The sequence below is a fragment of the Rhinolophus sinicus genome, chromosome 4 (assembly GCF_057876585.1).
Source record: "Rhinolophus sinicus isolate RSI-liver-muscle chromosome 4, RSI-T2T, whole genome shotgun sequence".
Classification (NCBI taxonomy): Eukaryota; Metazoa; Chordata; class Mammalia; order Chiroptera; family Rhinolophidae; genus Rhinolophus; species Rhinolophus sinicus.
In genome coordinates, this window is record NC_142504.1 from 28,870,512 (window position 1) to 28,894,153 (window position 23,642).

The 23,642-nt window shown below is 39.3% G+C and overlaps 1 protein-coding gene across 4 annotated transcripts in view; it reads right to left on the reverse strand.

Annotated features, from left to right (window-relative positions):
* The window catches only part of GLCCI1 (glucocorticoid induced 1), a 98,665-nt gene extending 88,946 nt beyond the window's left edge, over positions 1–9,719 (reverse strand). For 2 of the 4 annotated variants that reach the window (XM_074340766.2, XM_088797735.1), the window contains exon 1: positions 8,768–9,719. In XM_074340766.2, coding sequence (XP_074196867.2) covers positions 8,768–9,206 — 439 coding nt within the window. In that variant the 5' untranslated portion in view covers positions 9,207–9,719. The remainder of the gene's footprint in view (positions 1–8,767) is intronic. The other 2 variants (XM_019729779.3, XM_088797734.1) reach the window with 1 other exon arrangement.
* Positions 9,720–23,642: the final 13,923 nt, after the last annotated feature.

Sequence of the window (23,642 nt, forward strand, 5' to 3'; positions counted from 1 at the left end):
ATGAAAGTATTCTAGATTGGGTTCCAGTTAAGACTAGAGGCTGACATATAAGCTCAATAAATGGTAACTAACTTTATTAAAAATCATTTAGTCTATACAATGCTATAGTAATCAGAACAGACAAACCGAACAATGGAACAGGAGAGTCCAAAAATAACCCAGACATAAATGTTCAACTAATTTTTGACAAGGGTGTCAAGAATACACAATGAGAAAAGGACAGTCTCTTCAACAAATGGTGTTGGGAACACTGGATATTTAGATGCAAAACAATGAAACTGGAATTATATCATACACATAATTAACTCAGAATGGATTAAAGCATTAAATATAAGATCTGAAAAAGTAAAACTCCTAGAAGAATATATAGGGAAAAAGCTCCTTGACAACCGGTCTTGGCACTGACATTTTGTATGACACCAAAAGTACAAGCAACAAAAGCAAAAATAAACAAGTGGATTACATCAAATTGAAAAGCACTGCACAACAAAGGAAACTATCAACAAAATGGAAAGGCAACCTATGGAATGGGAGAAAATATCTGCAAACCGTACATCTTATAAAGGATTTATGTACAAAAAAAAGAAAAAGAAACTCATACAACTCAATAGCAAAAACACAAGTCACTTGATTAACAGTGGGCAAAGAAAGGATCTGAATAGACATTTTCCCAAAAAAGGTATATAAATGGCTAACATGTATATGAAAAGGTGCTCAGAATCACTAATCATTAAATGCAAGTTAAAACCACGAGATAGCGCTTCACACCTGTTGGATGGCTGTTATCAAAAACATAAGACATAAGCGCTGGTGAGGATGTGGAGAAAAGGTAATCTGTACACAGCTGTTAGGAATGTAAATCGGTGGGAATGGAAAATAGTATGGAGGCTCCTCAGAAACTTAAAAATAGAACTGCCATACAATCCAGCAATTTCATTTCTGGGTATATATCCAAAGGAAATGAAATCATTATCTTCATGAGACATATGCATCCCCAAGTTCACTGCAGCATTATCCAGAATAGTTAAGATATGGAATTAATCTAAGTGTCCGTTGATGGAAGAATAGATAAAGAAAATGTGGTATAAATATACAATGAAATATTATACAGCCTTTAAAAGGGAAATCCTGCCATTGGCAAGAACATAGATGAACTTAGAAGACACTGTGCTAAGTGAAACAAGCCAGACACAGAAAAACAAATGATCTCATGTATATGTAGAATCTAAAAAAGTTGAATTCATAGGAGAAAGTAGTATGGTGGTTGCCAGGGGCTGGGAGGTCAGGGAAATGGGGAAACATCAGTCAAAGAGTACAAACTTTCAGTTATGAGTAAGTGCTGGGAATCTAATGTACAGCAAAGTGACTACAGTTAATACCACTATACTGTATAGTAACCATGTGAAGAGACTGATGTGTTTATTAGCTTGCCTGTGGTAATCATTGATATACATACATCAAATTATCACGCTGTACACCTTAAATATATACAATGTTTGTCAATTATGTAAAAAACTGTAAAAAAAAAAAAAGTAAAAAAAAGAATTATCTAGTGTAATAAACTTAGTTTTCCTTTCATGCAGAATTTTCTTCATACCCAACCAAAATCTTAAAAATACCATCTCGCTCATTTTAAAGATAGAGAAAATAAGATGCAAAGGGTTAGTGACTTGATATAAGTCAATTGTTAAAACTGGAAATAGAACCACGTCTTTTGATTCCAATTCTAATATTTTCCAATGGATTTTTTTCTGTTTCTAAGAGTCTTTTATGAAACCATTTGTGAAAGAATTTCTTCAGTCTTTAACTTGATAAGTCAGAGAAAAGAGAGGTTATTTTATCAAGGAATAATGTAACCACACATTTCTTCATTCCACCTTCATTAGAAAGACAATTCCAAAATCAAATGTACAGAATCAATTATAGGGCAACTCCAGTTGTCAGTCAATGCTCATTCAGTCTTATATTAAACACTATCTACAGTAATCACTTTATGAGGTATTAATTTATTGGGTATTATTTGTTAGGTATTAATAAAGCTAACTAAGCCACAGAGTTCATTTATGTCTTTTTCTGCTTAAGAAAATTATTGTATAATAATTTCAGAAACTGTCATCAAATAATTGTTTTAATAATGTAAAAGTTAAAATTAGCTATATTAGACTATTCAGGAAGGTTCTCCCTATTGGCTAAATAAGGGGCTACTGCTAAATAAGGGGCTATTACTGTCAACAGTTGATAGGTATTTGATCTCTAGAAACACTAGGCAGCAAGTTGTAGCAGTTTTTGCCTTCCTGTTATGAAGTACATTCAGATGTTTAGTGGATTTCTTAATTCTAATAACTAAGACAATTTTGGACACTAATCTTGCCAAAAATGATGAGTTTTACTAGTTTCATTCATCCCTATTTCTGGAGAGCCATCATTAAGGTGTACGATGGTGGCGTGTCATTAAGTTACAAACATACAGAGTTCAAACCCACATATTCAGTGATAACTGTGAACTCCAGAGAGAGCAGAGTTAACCTAGCACCAGTTGCTGGGGCAATCACTTGAGACCAGAGTTTCTGCTTAGTGATTCCTGAATTATTCATCAGTTTACCACCAAGTGTAACCATCTTTTAATATTTAAGGAGAAAAGTACTTCTGCTCACTATAGTATGATTCAAGGACAGCACAGATTCTAGAAGTAAGGAGGGCCAGGCACAATCAAGTTTACATTCTTTAGCCCTCAGGAACAAGTATTTCTCTTTCATGTTCTCTCTTGCTCTCTCTCTCTGTCTCTCTGTCTCTCTCTCTCACTCAATTCTTTCACATAAGAAACAAATGGAGAAATAGGACTAATCCATTCTTATTCTACTTCAGTTACATTCAGCATCCTAGGTCTTACATTTTTAGACATTCTGAAAATGTCAAAGCATATCCCAGCATAGTGCAATAGTGCTGTGGAAACAATAGAAAACCTGTTCCGTAACAATGTTTTTAGCTCAGAAATCATGGCTGGTCACCAACATCAGTCCTTTCAAATTAGGAGCAACAGGATAGTCTTGTGGAATGAACAATGGATCTGAAATCAGAAGATTCGCATTTCAAGTCCACTTTCCTGATGAGTGAAAGTATACACTGCCTTGTATATAGTAAGTGCTCAAATGTTTTCTTTCCACCTACAACTAGAGACAACACAGTACAGGGGAAGTTTCTGAGGTATTCATGAGCTTGCCTCCCAGTATTTGACTCAATTACATTCACTTGAAGTAAACAACACTGCTTATAGGTATTTGCCATGTTTATTTCTACTAAAATGAAATGCTAGAAAAGTATTTTTCCAAAATTTGTTTAGTGTAAGTAAAATCCTTATTTTCTTCAGAATTACTACTAATCCATTATAATTTGTTTTATAGAAACACAAATCTTCTTCTAGAATCAGCTGGATGATGGGTGGAATCATGATCAGTTCCAGGGGTCCAGACAAGGGGTAGAGGGAAAGAAAAGCTGCTGGCTCTCTCAGTTCCTTAGACTTGCTATATCAGTAAATATCAGTAAATGAGCAGTGTTCTCTCTTTCCTCCACTTTTGGCAAACCCAGTTTGAGACCACCATCAAGTTTAACCTCTTGTTAAAATAAACAGTATATAGGACAGAAACAGCATGAGTGACTTGGATTCCTCTGACACTTCCTAAGACAACAAAATTATATATTGAAGACAAAAGACAACAGCGCCAGGCACAGACCCAGGACAGGTGCTGTGGGGAAGCCCATCTCGGTGGTGTCTGGGAATTTTAAGCTCTGGAGAAAAGGCTGAACTAAAATTAAGAATAACAAAGTCATTCGTATATACTCCTTAGCAGATTATTAACTACATTTGAAAGTTTTGATAGAACAGGCTTCAAATTTGTTTATTAATTTAAGATTTAAGAAAAACCCTCTTCTATTAGCCATTGGTGGATATTGTCAGTTAGTTCCATTGTTATTCATTGCCATGGAGACCAATTATTCCTTTGTTTTCAAATTCACATTTAATCTGCATTATCACAAATAAAAAAAAAATCACAAGGATGCTATACCCATCAACATTTCCCCAATGTATAAATCTTAATTTGCATTAAATCCTTGAAGAAATGCACACTTCAGTGAATGAAACGTCCTTCAGGACTGTAAAAAATGAAGTAATTTTTAGTTCAATATATACACACAAAACTTTACTTACAGTTAGGTGCTTTTATACCTCTGAGGTATATGATATTCAATATGTTTAAAGTTATTTGAGAGGAATGTAATCTTTGAACATAAAGCTGTAGTTTAAGAATAACTTCTATAAATTCACTTATCTATTTTGCTATTCACCCACTGATCTAGAAATTTTATGCACCATAATTGGTGGGAAAAATTAGATACATAAATAATGAATGTTGTTGATACTTAGTGTAGTTCTCAAAAGGGAAAATTCTGAAAACCTTTCCCAAAAATCAGTATTTGAAACCTGTCACTTTATGGAGTAAAAAAGCCAAAACTTGAACTATTTTCACTCTTGTATAGGAAAGCTTTGAAACAAGTTTCTTTAAGTACTCTAAGAAATTTTAAAAGGTAGGGACAAGAGGAGGACCTTAATTTGCAAGAATATCACCTGAGGAGTAACTTCATAGGAAAAGAATGTCTGAGTTTCTTTTTAAAGTAACAGAAAAAAGTAATTAAAATGTTGGCATTCCACAAACTGAGTACAGCATACAATGACTCAAAAAGGGGAATTTAATGAAGAGATAAAAAACTGAAAGCAAATTAATTGATTAAAACACACAGACACACACACACACACACTGCATGCAGTCATTCAATATTATATGCTGGCTGGCTTTGTATTTTCTTTTAAAATATAACCATAACTTCTTAACGCATAAAACAATAAGACTCAAGATACTCATGAAAAATTCTAATCAAATTTCACTCTACATTTAGTAATATGTTAAGAGTGTCAGGCCTACATAAATCTGTTACGTTAAATCAGGAATCAGTGCATGCTATAATATTTTTCTTAGCAAAAGCTGTATAAACTACAAGCTCTTCCGTGTTTTTAACCAGATTTGGTACATATAAAAACAAGCAGTATTCTCTATCCAAAGTACTCTAATACAACTGTTTTTATATCTTTAGAATTTATAATTCATTCCAATGTTCAACCTTTATGAAGAACCATGAGAGAATTTGCAATTGCTGCTTACTCTCGTGCACAGTAAAAACTGTATTTATTATGTTTTTAAATCTATAGGTTTTGCTGTATGAGGTTTCAAAAAGAAGCAACTTTATATTTTCTTTTGGTTGTCACTCATGATTTTAGCTTAAAGAGCATTAATTTCAACACTAACATTCTGCTATATCCTCATTTGAGTTATTCTATTTATCTCAAAGGTAGACTTTACGTATTACCATTACAAAAAAATAACTATTTGCATAATACTTTATGATTTTACATCTATTACAACACATCACAGGGAGCCTGAGGGGGCATTCAGCAGCTTGTCATTCACCACTTCAAGACCCTTCAGAAGCAAACAAGGGGGAGGGTGACATTTTGCTAATAGCAGAAGTAAAGAAATGAATATAAATAACAAACCTTGAAGTTTTAGAAATACAAAAGAAATGTTTGAAATACAAACAAAAACATGATCTATATGCCTAAACAAGATACTTTCAATTTGTAAAACTCCACATCCTCTCTTTACTCTCTCTATATAAGCAAGGTGTTTGGAGATTTATGTATCTCTGTGATGATACCCATTTAAATTATCTGAAACTGTGCTACAAAATTAAAGGAAATTACCATTTTCTTGCTGGATTTTATAAATTAATATATTAAATGTTAATATATCAAATTTGCACACATTTAAAGAATTCAGCTTTTCCTCAGCCTTCTGAGCCTTCTGAGTAACATTTCTTTATTACTCTCAGCTTTAACCCTATAAATATACATATTAATGTTTAAAAGGGAGATAACAATGATTCACATATTTAGAGATTATGCTGTTTCATAATTTCTTCTTGGCAAAACAATTCCGAAGAAAACTGCTGAAAACTTCTATATTTTCTTCCACAACCACCAGTCCAGTTAAAAAATACTGAAAGCTCAGTTATGTCACCTCTAGTCTAACTGCTCACAGTACTTAAAGCTTTTTGTAAACAATATGCCTCTATACTAAATACACATCCCTTCAGCCACCATCTACTTAACATTTTTAAATCTAGTTTCATACGCAGGGCAACACCATCTTAAATACAGACACAGACACACATACACCCCCCCCAGAGGAGTGTGCAGAAAAGGAAGGAGGTGGAGAGCAAGAAATGGAGCACGTTGTTGTTTTTCATTCATGCAGTATAGTGATGTCAGTGTCTGCAGCAGCAGAGGCAGCGGCAGGAGCCTTGACCTGAGGAGACTGAAATCCACTGAAGTCAGAACCTTGCAGAATTCAAAAGAAACCGAGTGGATAATCATTTGAAAAATTGTTCAACTGTTTATAGCATGGATTTTAAATGGCTAAATAAACAGAATAGAATAGTTGCACAGTTTTAATTTGGACAGGTCTCTAGCAAGGCGGGATGTGGAGAAGTAACATAAAGGTAATGGAATCGGGGAACTGGGGTCAGAAAAATCTGCATTCAAAATCACTTCAATGTAAGAAACTGACAAAACCACCTGGTGTTAAAAACAGCAAAAAGATCTGTTCTATTTATTCCCAGAAGCTCTCTGATGATGCAAATCTGTCTACAGCACAACCAGGCTCAGAAGTGTTTTCATCATGATTGCATTAAAATTGCATTACACTAGAATGTGCCATACTACAACAAAGAGGATAGTTGAAGCCCAATCGCAAATTTCATTAAAACTACTTGATGATGGACCATGTAATTCCTAAGCAATTAAGGCTTTTGAAGGACGGAGAAAAACAAGTTGTACTATGATCTGTTGTAAGATGTTAGTGTTTATCAGCAAAAGAGGAGGTACTAGATGGCCATTATATGTAGCAATTGCCAAAACTACTCTTACTCTGCCTACAAAACCCTCTGTACATTATTTGTCAGCCATGCTTATTTTATGGCTGTTATATTAGTCTCTAAAAGAAAATCCCAAAACTCAATCTATGCACTGTTGACGCCAAACAACTCAAAAATGTGTAACTGCTGCCTTCTTTTCCTTGTTACCTCTCATTTCATATAGCCCTAGAAAATGTGCAAGGGAGTTGCATATGGCATTAATCTGATAGAAAATGGTGGCCTTTTCTATAAAATACAGCCAAAGATGTGTGCTCAGTGGTGGTCATTATTAGGGCGATCACGTTGTTTTCATTCATTCATTCAGGATTTGCTGGAGGATGTCAGTTTCTGCAGCAGCTGGCTTGACCTGGGGGAGGAGTGGGGGAGCAAATTCCTCCTGGTGCATACAGATTACAGGAGGTACTTCTTGGTGCTCATGTACACATACCACTGCACTACATTCTACCTTGCCTCACTATCGAGTGATCTGAAAACAAGTGCCTTAGCCACATGCTAATTACCGGTCAGAAATATTAAAACAAAAACACCCAAACTGCAATCTATCATAGTACAACCATTCAACCATTTGCTCCCCATCTAAGACCTACATCAAGAAAACTCCGTTAAAAAAATTCCACATACCATATACACATTGTACAGAGCTCCACTGTGTTTCCCTTCCAAGCAGAGATTTTTCCACTCAGTATGATCTGTTCTCTCCACAATGCAGCAGCGGTGGCAGCGGCAGCAGCATCTGTAGCTCTAGCCCGGTATCTGATAATATTAGCTACTCCACTCTCCCTTATGAGCTTTAAGTCCCTGTTTTGGCTAATCTTCCTTTTCTCCCCGAGGACTCAACTAGATCACGCATTGTGTCCCTAGACATAAACAAAACCAAACCCAAACAGAAAACATTAAGGGAAGCGGACAGCATCCACCAGCTCACCATTACCTTTGACACCTAACAAAAAAGAACTCGAGGTCCTTTAGCAGCTCAACTGAACTGTTAAGTGTACTTAAAAATGGAAGGGAAAAGAGAGCACACTTCACAAATAGGTCTTTAAAATTTACCACGATAATCCTGAGTTGGGCATAAACTGTTTCCAGTGCAGTACTGCTCCGATGCATATGACTATGTAAGTAGAGACAGGAGGGTAATCGAAAAAAACAAAAAGGCAAAAACACTACACCCTTGAATTGCACATCCAAAACTGTCCGCTCTACACACGCAGCCAATATCCTTACATCATAACTAATGCCACCACCCCTCCAAAAAAGAAAGAAAAAAACAGAAGTATCCCGGTAGTCAGACATTAAGAACTTTGGAGGAAAGCACAAAGAGGCTGTAGAGATTACAACCACCACCTTATGGGTTGCCGGAGAGTTTGTGCGTGTGTGTGTGTGTGTGTGTTTTAAAGTGTTTCGCCCAGCTACTCCTACCCCGCTAAAAAAAAGCAAACACATGAGTGAGCAAATGAGCTCTTAAACTGAAAAACCTTTCCACGCAGGTGAGTGATGATGGAAGATAAAATCTGAGGGATGGCAGGAGGGTCGAATAAAAGTTGTTTTGCAGTTCGCTTTTCCAAGCCCCGCAGCGACCGCAGGAGGGTGAGATTCCCAAAGCCACTTTCACACCTTCGATAATGCACTAGCAAAGAGAAGCCCGGAGAGGCTGAAGTTTCCGCGGAGGGCACCGTCGGGGAGACGCAGCCCGGGAGGACGGAAGGGTTGGGCTCGCTACCTCTGCACACCGGCGAGCCGGGGCTCCTTCTCTCAGGTGAGTTGCTCCTCCGGTGGCTCTCGGGGGACCGTCTCGGGCGGCCCTTGGCCCGCGGCGTCTGCTCGGTGGGGGCCCCGGCCGGCGGTGGCGTCGGGCTGGGCGGGCTGGGGCCGCGGGCCGCGCCGGGCCCCGGGAGGCTGCCCAGCGAGGCGGCGGCGGCGGCGGCGGGCGGGCGCGTGGGACTGTGCTGGCTGCCCCGCAGGAGCTGGTAGGGCACCGTGGCGCGGATGGGCTGCAGCAGCCGGCCGGCTCCCGCAGCCGGGGCGCAGCCCACGCCGCCCGCACCGTTCCCACTCCCAGCAGCGGGGGCGGCGGGCGGGGAGCCCGCGGCGCTGCGCCGCATCCTCTGCGGCGGGGGATGAGGGGTCTGGGAGGAACTGGAGGAGGAGGCAGTGGACATGGTGGCTCCGCGGGCCCTGGACGACGCCGGCCGACACGGAGGCGCGGAGTGAGAGGCGCGCGAGCGTGTGGGAGCCGGCGCGACTGTGCGTGCGAGTGTGTAAGGGGGAGGGGCGGGGGTATTGGGGAGGGGGAGGAGTCTCTCGGCTCCCCCTTCCCAACGCGCACCCCCGCCGCTTTGGCGAAGGGGGAGGGGAAGGCTGCGAAAACAAACGTCCAACGGCCCCAACAGCCCGGCCGGGCTTGGTGTGGCGGTCACGGCTGGGACCGCGAGGAGCCTGGAGCCGCCGCCGCCCCGGGCATCGCGCTGACAGGGGAGAGGGACAACCGTCCGGATCACGGAGCCCCGGGGGCCGCTCGCTGCCAAGCGTGGCTGCACGAGCGGGAGAGCCCGGCAGCTGCAGGGAGGGCCGGGGACTCCAGCTGGACCGGGTAGGGAGTAAGGGCCTTGAAGTAGCTGGTTCTCCGCGGAGCCCGCGCCACTGCAATCGCCACCGCCGCCGCCTCTGCCCGCTCCTCACTCCAAATGGCAACTAATCCCCCACCAGCACCCCGCCCTCGGCACCGCCTCCCGGTACTCGGGACCCGGCAGCTGCCGCAATGAACATTCCCATTGGCTCCGCCGCTCTCCACAAGCGTTCTAGTGGTTGGTTCCGGAAGAGGAGTGAGAGGAGTACCTACCAATGAAAGTAGTGAGTCCGACTTTGGAGGCGGTGCATGAGGGGTGGAAGAGTGAGGAGGGGGCTGAGCGCGCAGGGAGGAACGTGAGAGTTGACAGCCTTTGAGGTGAGAGCGTGACTTTGATTGGGCTGCCCTAGGAAAGTGGGTCCCTCTGTGTCTGCGCGTGCCCCGAACCCACAGACACACGCACGACCCGGTAAGCAGGTTGAGAGGGCTCCACCCTCCCGGGTCGACTGTACAACTTTAGACAGAGAACACTTAAGGCAAACTTTACTATGCAAGTACACCTGTTCTGGTGGGATATTTTGGAGTTGGAACCAGAAAAATCCATCCTTTCCCCTCTAATTTTAGTAATTGCTTTTTCATGGCAAATAGACTAATTGATCAAAGGGACTTCAGGCCATCAGAAGCAATGCCTAGAAGTTGGATTAAACGATGGGCTGATACTTTCACAGCCTATCCTAACATTCATAGTTATGCAATGAAATGAGATAATCAAATCTTATGTTCCAAGACAATAACTCTGAATTGCAGGGGTCAACAAGGGATTGTGCATCATTACACCATCAGTTAGATATATTAATGGACGGCACCCTGTTGCCTTTCCCCAAAGCACATGGCCTTTTGGGAGGAAAGATACCAGATTTAATAATGCCAATCCACTGTGATAAATGTAGTTTTTATTCTGCAGTGAAACTGAAGAAATACAAAGGTTTTGGATGACTTTCAAAAACCTAAGCTTATCCTACAGCAAACCTAAGTTTTAAACCTTAAATTGAGAAGGAACAATTAATTTAAGGGTCTACATTCGTACCCTCTATTTATTTCCTGGAGATAAAAAAAAAAAGAGAGAGAAGTGAGAAGTCACATTAGTCGCCTCTTGTGTCAGCCCACACTGGCAAGCTTCCTGTGAATTTCAGGCACTATATGTAGAGGTCAATTTCAGTTGGAGGAGCCATCCCTCTCTGCTTCCTTGAGCAGTCAGACCAGAAAGCATACTAGGTTCTGTAAGAAGTGGATGAAACCCAATATAAATATTAGAATTGCATCCAATATTTCATCCTATCAAGACTAGTGATAGTTCATAACTTTATAATACACGAGAATAAGTGACATCTATTGAACATTCACCATGCACCAGTCACTGTTCTAAGAACTTGTATGTGTTAACTCATTCACTCCTATAATCCACAAGTAGATGCTATTATTAGCTGCTGCACTCTGTTCTCATCTGAGGCACAAAAAAACCTCAATGTCTTGCCTGAGATTACTCAGTAAGTGGGGAGTTAAGAATCTAACCCAGGTGGACTAACTTGAATTTGTGAGTAAGCCCTTTGCTCTAGCACAGTACAGCTTAAAGCTGTGGAGTACATGTTTGTAGAATATTTACAACGGTCCACAAATCTCATCTGTGAGATAAGGTCCCTTTAGTTGAAAAGAAATTTTACAAGTGAAGATAGTCCACTGTGTGTGTGTGTGTGTGTGTGTGTGTGTGTGTGTGTATTGCTTTCCAGAATAATATATTTTAATTGTAAGTAGAGGAAAGACTTGACTCTTTCAAATTTGGTATAATTGACCCATTGTGTTACTTTTTCTATCTAAAATTAAAGATTCCTCATTAATTAGGAAATTGCATTCTTTCATGAAGGAAAAGAATGATAAATGTCTTGCTTCTTTCCAATGACTTTTCCAGCATATCATTAACCAAAAAAAAAAAAAAATATGACACATTAAAATATGTAAAAGGTAAAAAAAATGCTGGTAAATTTCTAAGTTGTTGATTTGATTACAGCATGGTTTCATTATAGAAATGTCATTTCTGGCCACTTCTAAATATAAGTATGGAACAACCTCAACACATTATATTACAATAATTCTAAATTTATACCAAGCCACAGTCATAATGATCAATACTTGATCTGGATTTAAAACGACATACCTGCCCATACTTTAAAGCCTTTTTGTGTTTGTTCAAATCTGCCATAACCAGCTTGTATCAGACACCTAAAGCGAATCTAAATGACCCACATCGAGAACTAGTATGATCATAAAATACTGTTTGTGGTTACTGATATGTCATCCTGACCTATTTGGGTGTTTAATCACCTACTCTTTGCTAAAGAAACCTTGGTGGTCTCTTAGACTTTCGTTCTCATGAAATAAGTACTGATCTTCATATGTAAGGAATTCAGTCTCCAAACAAATCAAAGGTGAGCTGCTATAAACTAAACCCCGAGTCTGCTTTCAAATGTCCGTTTGTGAAATTCGTAGTATTTTATTCTTATTAAGGATGGGAGTGGGTCCCAAGGGGCTACGTAATAAAAGCTTTAGGAAAATGTTCTCCTCAGTAAATTGGAACCTCCTTAGAAGGAGGTATGGATTGCTGGGCTAGAAGAGCACTGCTACGCTACTGTGCCAGCGATGGGGTAGATAGGCCCAGTGCAGATATCTCTTTTTGTTGAATGCAAGTGTAACAATCTCTGGAAATTCTACATACGACTTAATGTTAGTAATGCCGTCTTTACTATGGTGTCCTGGCTAGAAGACCACATTGAAAGCACAAAATACCTTTGTTCTCATCAGGAGCCCTATCTCTTGTCTGCCTGTGGGACAAGAATCCAACACGAGCGAATCTGAGGTAGAATTATATTATATGTACTGCTTAGTTCACATATGATAATGGACTATATTTTAGATTTAAATGAAAACTTGGAATAATCATTGGCTACATATGATTAATATGCAGCCCTATGTGGAGAGAGAATGAGATAAGGAGCCGTCGGGCCTACAGAGCTACTAACACCTCTTTCTTGTTTCATCCAGGTTTGCCAGGCTGTTCTTCCAAAGCCCATCCCAATCTACGAGGCAGTCCAGGCTGTCAGGATTAGCAATGAGGTCATGGCTGCGAGAGAACACTAACCAGATCTGCACTGATGTTCATCTTAAGCTGATTAAGCTCTCATGTAGGTGGATTCTTTATAGCAACAACAAAAAAAGCCTTGCCTGAATTTTTGTCCCTGGCAGATGCTTACAGTGAAACTCCTTACTGCTTGTGACAGCCTACGTGCGCCTTTGCACTAGGTGTTCCCTCTGCCTGAAAGGTTCTTGCCCCAGATTTCCACATGGCTTTCTCCCTCGTTTCCATCAGGGCTTTACTCTGATGTCACCACCTTCCCGATGACAGCTTCTCTGCAAACCATTTTTAAAATTGTAAGCACCCCCTAGGTGGTCCCAACTCTCTAGCCTAATTTTTTTTAAGAGCACGTATCACCATGCAACCTAATATATTTTGTTCTGTCTGTCTAGACTATAAGAGCCATGCAAGCAAGACTTTTTATCTGTTTTATAATTGCTGAATCTCCACAACAAAGCGCAGGACTTGGTAGACACTATTTGTTCAATGTTGCTCAAAAAAAATGGCAAATCCTAACCAGTGCTTATCCCATGAACTAAACCTGTGCCTTTTGTTGGACAAAAAAATAGTAGGATATTAACAGGCATATCTCTGGTGCAAAGGCATAGCCACAGAGTAGGAAAATGTTCCATTTTTTCTGTAAACCATACAGATGATCTGACTTGGGGGTTGGCATTCAAAAAGAAGGCATATTTTATGTTATGGTCCTTATATAGGCAAAGTGAAAAATGTTAGTTCTTGGAGGCTCATCAGAGGTTGAAAATGGAAAATGAAATCGGTAATGGAGAAAAGACAGTTGAAATTTGCAGGAAAAAAACAACAGACTGAAATTGATAGTGAAGGACAGTTGAGAAGGATCAGTTAGTGAGTCCGTCACATCTGCTGATTTGTAGTTAGCTCTATCTTACTGTTAGGAACAGCTATTCTCAAGAGGCCTGTGTAAAGGAACTGAAAAAAAAGTATATTTAATTAAGTGGAAAAGAACATTTCGTGTAAATAATAAAGTGTTTTGCTTTATTTCCGCCCCCCCACCTTTATTGAGTTATAATTGACATATAAGATTGTGTAAGTTTAAGGCATACAAGGTAACGGTTTGATATAGGAATATAGCACGAAACAATTAACACAATAAGGTTAGTTAACACATCTATCACCTCACATAGTTAAAATTTCTTTTTGTGGTGAGAACTTTTAAAACCTATTCTCTTAACAACTTTCAAATATACAACGCAGTATTGTTAAACTATAGTCACCATGCTGTACACTACCCCCAGAACTTACTCATCACTGGAAGTTGGCACCTTTTGCTCACCTTCCCCCATTTCCTCCACTCCCCATCGTCCTGCCCCTGGCAACCAGCAATCTTGTCTCTGTTTCTGTGAGTTTGGTTTTTTTTTAGATCCCCATGTAAGATCATATAGTATTTGTCTTTATCTAATTTATTTCACTTAGCATAATGTCCTCAAGATCCATCTATGTTATCACAAATGGCAGGATTTCCTTTTTATGACTGAAAAATATTCCATTTTATATAGTTAGCACATTTTCTTTATCCATTGATGGACATTTACTAGGTTGTTTCCCTGCTTGGCTATTGTAAATAATGCTGCACTGAACATGGGAGTACAGATGACTCTTCAAGATACTGATTTCATTTCCTTCGGATATATAACAGAAATGGAATTGTTGGATCATATGGTAGGTATCTTTTTAATTTTTTGAGGAAGCTTCATATTGTTTTCCATAGCGGCTGTACCAATTCACATAGCCACCAACAGTATACAAGGGTTACCTTTTCTCCACATTCTCACCAGCTGATTATATCTTGTCTTTTTGATAACAGCCATTCTAACAAATGTGAGGTGCTATCTCACTGTGGTTTTGATTTGCATTTCCCTGATGATTAATGATGCTAAACACCTTTTCATGTACCATTTGGATGTCCTTTTTGGGGAAAAAAAAAAAAAGTCTATTCAGATCCTTTGCCAATTTTTTAATTGGTTTGGTGTTTTTTGTTTTGTTTTGTTTTGTTCTGTTCTGTTTTGCTACTGATTTGTATGAGTTCTTTATATACTTTGGGTATTAACCCTTTATCAGATATGTGATTTGCAAATATTTCTCCCATTCTGTGGGCTGCCTTTTTGTTGCAGAAGGCATTTCTGCATTTCTTCCTTCTGCTTTTCTCTTGCAGAAGGCTTTTTAGTTTGGTATAACTCCACTGGTTTATTTTTGCTTTCGTTACTTGTGCACACAAAATCCTTGCCAAGATCAATGTCAAGGAGTTTGTCCCTATACTTTGTCTCTAAAAGAAATTCAGAGGAATCAATAGAAATAGGATATTTTATTTTTAACTGGTAAACATTAAAAGAGTAAGTATGCAATTGTTTCCACAAGGATAGAAAACAGTGAAGAAGACCACCAGTTTTTTTCAGCTTTCATCTCTACAGCAATTCCGATTGCCAACTATGATGCAAGGGGCATGTCCCCTAGGCTGATACATAAGTAGACTTTTGTCATTTAACTAAAAGACTATATTGTACAAAGGCAGCACATTTAGAGGCTAAAGACTTGGGTACCAAAGTAGTGCAAATATTCTAAATCTTTCCACGTTGTGATATTCCATCTGTTTTAGTTTCAAACAGTGTCAACAATACATGAGAGCAATAGTAATCCTATGAAGAGAGTATGCTTAATTATCATAACATTATTTTTTTAAATGAGAGTTTAGAGTGATTAAAATGTGTTATGGATGAAGTTCCTCCTGTGTGGCTGAATTTTACTTTTTATCACAAGTGTATTAACGGACTATTGTTAAGATGCAATCAATTCATCAGCAGTGCTTGACTAGAGAAGTTCCTTTTTATTATTTTAAACTTTTTGTAGTGCACAATTTTCAGTGTTCTACTCAGCATCTTAAAGGTCCATTGATACAGCTAATAAGCCTATATGAAAGTTTAATAGCAACAATATTAGCATCAGGCCTTAGTAATTAATCCTCATCAAGTTACTTATTAAATGTCTTCAAAGTATCAGGCACGTTGGTATACTCTGTAAGGCATGTCTGTTCTGCCTCTTTTGTAAATTGTAGTCTATCAGAGGCAAAAAGATATGCCTACCAAAAAAGGTGAAAATCATGTTTAAACATATGTCTTCCATAGGAGAAATGCAAATAAAGTAATATGGAAGTGATGGGAGGGAAAGGTAACTTTTGAGGAAAGACTTCAGAAAGAACAGAATGAAGAAGCCTTGTTCTTAGGAATACACACGATATGTTAGGAGATGATTGAACAGTCTGTCTTGACTAATGGTTAATGAAACGTAAGTCTTGGTCTGTTGATGACAGGTCGTGGAGGTTGCCAGGCAAGACTCACACTTTATTAAGTATGCAGTGAGAAGCTGTTGAAGATTCTTGAGTGGGTGAGGAGAACATGAGTGGAGCTGTGTTTTATGAAGATTAATGCAAGGATAGTTTACAACCTGAATTGGAGACTGCAAACTGGAAGACGATTTATCAGACTTTGAGAATCATCCACGTGAGTTTAGGTAATGAGAGTTAGAGGAATGACAGAGGACATGGAGAGAAGGAATAGATGCAAATGATGCTACTTCTCAGCTGATGGACCTTGAAAGTAGGAGGTCAGGCAACTCGGAAGCTTCAGGTTTGGCCGCATGAAAGGATAGTGGTGGCTTTAGCAGGAACTGGGCAGCCAAGAGAAGGAGTAGGTTTGGGGAGAAAATAATGAGTTCAGCTATGAATAAAACAACCAGAGGATATTTAAGTGGCGGCAAATTTTTTTCCCCTTTGTTTTGCTGCGATATAATTGACATACAGCATGGTATATGTTTAAGGTATACAGCATAAAGATTTAACTGACATTGCGAAGTGATTACCACAGTAAGTTTAGTTAACATACCTCATCTCATATAGAGACAAGAAAAAAAGAGAAAAAACATGTTTTGGAGGCCATTTTAAAATGATAGTGAAGTTGAAAAGACCAGAGATATGGATTTTGGGGTTATTCATGTACATATGGTATTTGAAGCCATGGGCAAAAATGAAGTTGACAAAGGAGAAAAGCATAGAAATAAAGGAAAAGAGGATCAAGAATAAAATTTTGAGAAATTATACCTTAGTAGATGAGGGAAGAGTTAAACAAAAAATGAACTAGAGACAAAGGCTGAAGGGAAGCACTCCTTAATAGAGTTTGGCATCTCAGAAGATAAGTTTGGTAGATGCTTTGTGGGGTACCTGGCAGCTCATGTTCCCTTCTCTAAGAACTAATCCTTCCCACATACAGAGGGCGTGGGCCTGACAGCTATTTGTACAAAATGACTTTGTTCCTCTGACCATGGTTGGTTTGACAACTGACCAAAGCTGGACCAATCAAATTTCTCCTCTGGGAATTTGGAATTAAGCAATATTTTTCTATTAAGAGCTTGAACTGAGTAAACACAGAAACTTGTGCATGGGGTGGCCATCTTCTGTCACAGGCACAGAGAAACACAGGAAACTTGCCTTCTGAGAGAAAAGAATGAAGTGACTTGCAGAAAATAGAAACGAGACCAGGTGATGAGAGAGAGAAAGAGAGGCTGAGAGTATGTTCAGTTTCCCATGACGACTATTTTATATCTTATCCTTTTTCTTCAATCCTCTAAAACCATCCCCATGCCTGCCTACATCTGTTACAACTTTAGTATATTCCTACGATCAAATCTACAAATCTTTTGGCATTTGAACTCATTTCTCCTTTCTTTCTGTTACAATTGATACATTTTCTCCTCTCCTATTAAAAGCCATTTTCTCTACTTGTGATTTAAATTTCTTCCTCTCTTACCTTCTCAGGGACTCCATTTCTTCAGTTATTCCCTCCCTCTGTTCATCATCAAATAATTCTTGATTATTCCCGATATGTCTGAACATATTCCATCCTGACACTTAAAAAAAAAAAGCAAAACAAAGATTCCTATGCTGTCCGTTTCTATCTACGCTTCTAATTCTCTGATCCCTTCACAGCCACACTTCTTGATCGAGTGGTCTACAAGTTAACTCCAACTTCCGATTCAATGTACTCTAATCTGGCTTCCACCCACCATGCCACTGAAAACTGCTCATCAATGTTATCAACAGCCTCCACATTGCCAGACCCAATGGATATTCCTTGGACCTCATCCTACCCCAACTTTTAGTAGTTTTCATCATAGTTGGTCAGGTTCAACTTCTTGAAGAAAAAATAATCTCTCCTATTGGCGTCTAGGACACTACACTGTCTGGTCTGTCTCCTGCTTTTCTAACCACTGCTGTTCAGGCTTCTTCAGGAATTTTTCTCTTCTAGTTCCCTCTAAAAATTGGGCTCTATTCTCTGCTTTCTTCATTATAAACTCACCTTCTTGGTAATCTCAGCCATTCTCATGGCTTCAAATATATAAAACGCTGGCAAGTACCAAATCAGTCTCTCCAGTCCAGACATTTCCTCCAAATTCTGTATTGAGATATCCAGTTGCCTGTTGGACTTGGCAAATCTTCATGAATATCTGAAATTAAGGTTTCTGAAACAGGTCGAAACTCTTGATTTCTATATTACTGCTTTTCCCTCCATCAAAAAGAATTCTATATTTTTTCCCACTTCAGTAAATGGTGTCACCATCCACCCAGTTTTTCTAAACAAGACAACCCGAGAAATACCTCGATTTCTCACTCTCCTTCCCTCTTCAACACCAACCCATCAGCTAGTCTTATAATTTGCTCCTCATAAATAGATGTCTAATCCATCCACGTCTCTCCACCTCTTCTGCTACTTCATTAATCCAAACCACCATCACCTCTTACCTGAGCTACTGCTATAGCTGCCAACTGGTCTTCCAGCTTCTTCTCTTGCCTTCCTTAATCAATTTTCTGCCTGTCAGTCAAGGTAAACCTGGAACTATATTGGACCAAGTTATTTCCTGCTTAAATCAGTTCAACATCTTCCAATTTCTTTGCAATGAAATCCAAATTCCTTAAAATAGGTTAAAAGGCCTGGCCTGCTCTGGCTTCTGCCTCCTTCTCTACCTGATCTTGCCATATGCTCCTCCCTCACCTTTTAAGTTCTAGCCACAGTGGGCTCCTCACTTCCCCCGAGATGCGTCTGCGTAGCCTTTTTGCAGGCATATCCTTCCACATCCCCATGCCTCAGTTTCTCTGAATGGTTTCATCACATTCTTCAGGTTTCAGCTTAAATTTCATGTCTTCAGAGTATCCTTTCTGAGTCCTCACCCATTACTAATAACCTATAATTATCGTTAAGCCAGTTTGTTTCATCGGTAGTGTTTATTACAAGTTGTAAATATGCGTTTGTTTACATGCTTGTTTAAGCCTTCCCCACTAGATTGTAAAGTCTCCAAGGGCAGGGACCTTGTTTCTTCTGTTCACTGCTTGATCCCTTAACACCTGACCAGTGCCTAGAATATAACAGGTGCTCAATAACTATTTGTTAAAACTTGATTGGTTACTGATAGTCCTAATTCCTGATTGCAGTCCTTCTGCAGCCCTATTATATTTTCTCTTCTTTTTTTCAATCAAAACTTATTGGGGTGACAATGGATAGTACAATTACATAAGTTCCAAGTGTACAATTCTGTAATATATCATCATCTATATATCACATTGTATGTTCACCACCCAGAGTCAGTTCTCCTTCCATCACCATATATTTGACCCCCTTTATCGTCTTCTGCTATCCCTCTTTCCCCCTTTACCCTCTGGTAACCACTGAACATATTACATTTTCTGTGGGAGAGTTCCCTATAGTCTTATCTTGAAATCCCCTGTGTTGTTTCAGTTTCATTTATAGGTTTTTGTTCTTATAATTAAATGATTGATAACGTTTTTAAAAGGATGAGGTGATCAGCAATTTCTGAACGCTGTAAGGGCTGAACAAAACTCATTGGATCTCATCACTGCTCATCTTTAAGCCAATGATGTCCGTTAGATGTGGCGCAATGGAAGCCAGATTATAGCTCTGTTGATGAGAAGAGTGAGAAGATAGGTACAATGAATGTAGAACACTCTTTTTGTGAAATCTGACAGTGAAAATAAGGCATGAAGTTAAATGAGATCTTGGCTTTGAGCAGAGTCCAAGAAAGTGTATGTTGGTTTAGTTTGAAAAGAATAGGGGAGAAACATCTATTTATAATGCCTGTAAGCCAAAGGAGAAAAAGCTGAAGAAGCAAGGTTTGAATGCGGAGGAGGATTAATAGATTTAGCTTTCAGGAGGCAGTAGAGGATTTGATTGACAGCACAAGTTTGACAAAAAGGGATAGTGTTTTCTACTCCATTACAGGAAGGAGGGAAGATAAGAGAGTGAAGGTAAAGAAAAATTTTATGTACAGCGAAGGGAGGTTAAGCGTAGCCACTTCAGGAGGTAGCAAAATCATCTACAGCCGGTTGTCAAGGGGAGGGACAGAATCTCTTGAAAAACTTTTTCAAACCACAACTGCAGCTCTTTATTCCATCCCCTCCCTGCCCAAGACTACAGCCGCTGCCCACTGCTACTACTGCTGCTGAAGGCTGCAGTGGTTGATGGGAGTGCGCCTTATTTCTTAGGTGGGATGGAACAGAAAACAGCCTTCAGCCACTGAAGAGAAGGGTGGGCAGATGGGAATATGGGGGCTTGCAGAGATCTGATATCATGAAGAATCTGACAGGGATACAGAACCTTGTTTTCTAAACATGGAGATCATTGGGCATACTTGGAGCCCTCGCTAAAAAATACAGATTTCAGCCCCTCCCTGGAGAGTCTAATTCAGCAAATCTGACCATGGAAGGGATAGGATTCTATAATTTTTAACAAGGTTCCTCAGTGATCTTTATAATCAGGCAAATTTGGGAAACAATGAATTAAAAAGTGAATAGAAGTTAACCAAATTCAATTGCGGGCCCAAAATAGTTCCTCAGTTTTCAGCCAAATACAAAGAAATATTGATAACGGACATCAATTCATAGAAATTACCTAAAGAGAACAGTTTTTAAAGAATTGGTATCTAATTCTATGGTTCCAAATAATCTGCAGTGATATTTAAAATATAAGATTAGTTTATAGGTACTTTATTATAGAGAATTTGTTTGAGGAAAAGGTAAATGGAACCAACTGGCTAACAGTTATTATTTATAAGATAAACAGTCAGATATTTTAAAGCCTGTTCTGTTTCTAGTTTGCTTAGCTCCCAGATTAATGAACTAAACATAAAATCTAAGAATGTAACTTGATCTAATCCATTCCTAACATTCTTAAAGAACATCTTTAGCACTCTAGCAATAGAGTCACTGAGAGTAGATTCAGTTTCAAATATTTTCCCCAATTTCTCCGAAAGGGTGAATTGTATTGATATACAATAGTTGGGCCCCAGACCCCTTTCTGGGACCACAGGGCCCCACTAATTTGTACCAGTTTTCCTCTCCTCTAGTTGGCCCTGACCATCAGGTATAAATTAGCGTTAAATCAATATTAGCTGATACTTCCCCAGGTGTGGGAAGTGCAGAAACCTGATCACATGAGCAAACACGGCCCTTCCGGGCTACATTTAAAATAAGATGGTTATTATTATACTGTATGGGGAAAGGTTTTTCAACCAATCTCATGCCACCTTAATTTGCATTAACTTGATATCCTGATATCAGCGTCAGAATCCATTTTTAGTTATTACAGTTTCCCTACCACCCTTCCTGTGTTCTCCATTTTTTCAGAGAGACTTCTCCTGCGCTTCCTATTTCTTCTCACCTTTAGCCATGCCATATGCCTCACATTGTTTTCCATCTCTAGGCCTATTTGCTTACGGGTTAAGTGGACGAGCCAAAGGGGACCTGGTTTCCCTACCTGCTTTCATTGTTCACCTTGGGCGGAGCAGTGTCCTAAATAAACGTCAGTTTTGCCACAGCACCATTACTCAACAAGGTGTTTATACAACCGCCACTTAATAACATAAAAATAATTAAGGCACTTAAACTTATTCTTGAGCAAAGAAGCTTTAGTTGCCCACTTTCTTTACTCAAGGGCCAATCTCACTTCACTTGTTCTTTAAAATAAAAACCTCTTAAAGAGTTTTCTTTAAAGAAAATCTAAAAGTTTCAGGCAGGGCATAAGTACTTTAAGTGAGGTTTAAGCTACATTTACCTTTGAAAGGATTGGTTCCTTTGTTAATTATCAATGACAAGGAATCTTGTCATTTCTCTCAACACTGCCAAATCATAGCTACTCAAGGTGTAGCTACACATTTAACACACTCATAAATATTGAAAACATATGTTAAGTATTGAGCCATAGATGAAAACAGAAACAAATGTTCAAAATTCCAACGAAATGGTGTGGCTTTACAGGATTTTTTCCCTTCTATATCCTGAGTTTTATAGAAATTGCACAGTATGTTTAAAACACTTTCTGTATGTTATAACCTTTCTGTATGCAGCAATTCTGCGAAGTGGTTAAAACCCATATACCACTTCCATTTTACAGATGGAGCGACTGTGGCCTGCAGCATTGGCTGGGGTCACCGTTATCACATGAGAGATTCCAAACTGGAAATGAGATCTCCTGACTCGAGGCCCACTGTGTTTCCTTCACTGCAAAAAATGCCTTTGTAGCAAGAGTGTCAGGGATATGATCACTCGGTAGTAGAGAAACATGGGTCTTTTCCATCCTTCGTCTCTGAAGGACCTATGAGCTAACGCTATATGTGAGAGAGGCCACTTCCTGCCTGAGAGATTGATTACCTACATTCAGGGCAACCTGATGATGCACCCTGATAGGAGAAGGGCCTGTCTAAAGGTCCTAATTTGCTTTAAACATCCAGTGTTCCTGATAGGAAGACAGGGTGTGGTAATTATATATCTTGCTTTTGGCTTATCTTCTCCATATCCTCACCCTCACAGATGTCTTTCAAACATTGGTAATTACAGCTTTCAGAGCCAAGCCTACAAACCCATAAGCCACACAGATGACATACTAAAATCTACTCAAACATGTAAGCCTGGAGGAAATTTCTGTGCTACTGGAGTCCCATTAAAAGAAAACTGCTTACAAAAGAGGTAGCCTTTATTTCTGTGTCACTGCTCTACTCTCCGACATAGGCATGCAACTGTCTTGTTGATCTGTGGGGGCGCATATTAACTCATTTGCCTCTAAATTGAATCAGTGACTTAAAAATAGACTACAGTACGTGCGTGGATGACAAGACCATATGATTAAAACCAAATCCAGCAGTCTGACATTGGAAAACGGATCCAACTTAATGAAACCAACTTCAAACAGGGAAGGAACTGCTCCTAAGCAAGATGAAGAATCAGTATCAAGAAATAAGTACAAGACAGAAAAGCAGTTGTCTTTATCATGATGGCCTATACATGGAACCCGAGTTAATAACATAATAATTTCTTAAGAATTCAGCAAGTTTTTGCTATAGTAGCAGCAACATAATAACATATCACGTATGATGGAATTTCCCACCACATGTATCGCTGGCCAGACCGATGGTAATATAGCCTGTCTAATTTGGGGTCCCATAATTTAGGAGGGTCTGAAATGTTGAAGGAATGATCAAAGTAGACACTAGAAACAGTCAAATGAATTATATCATTTTATTTGGTTTGGAGAAGCAGTTCGGAGGCCTAAGTAATGGTCTTCAGGTATATTTAAGGCCCTAAATATTGGTGTGTGGGTATTTTTTTTTCCATGGAATGCAAGGAAAAGAATGCAAGGAAATGTTATGGATTTGAGAAAGACGGGATAAATAGAAAGACCTAGCGTATGGTCAGCCCCTGTGCTGTGCTGGGTACTCTATGTACATTATCTCATGGAATCTTCACAGAAA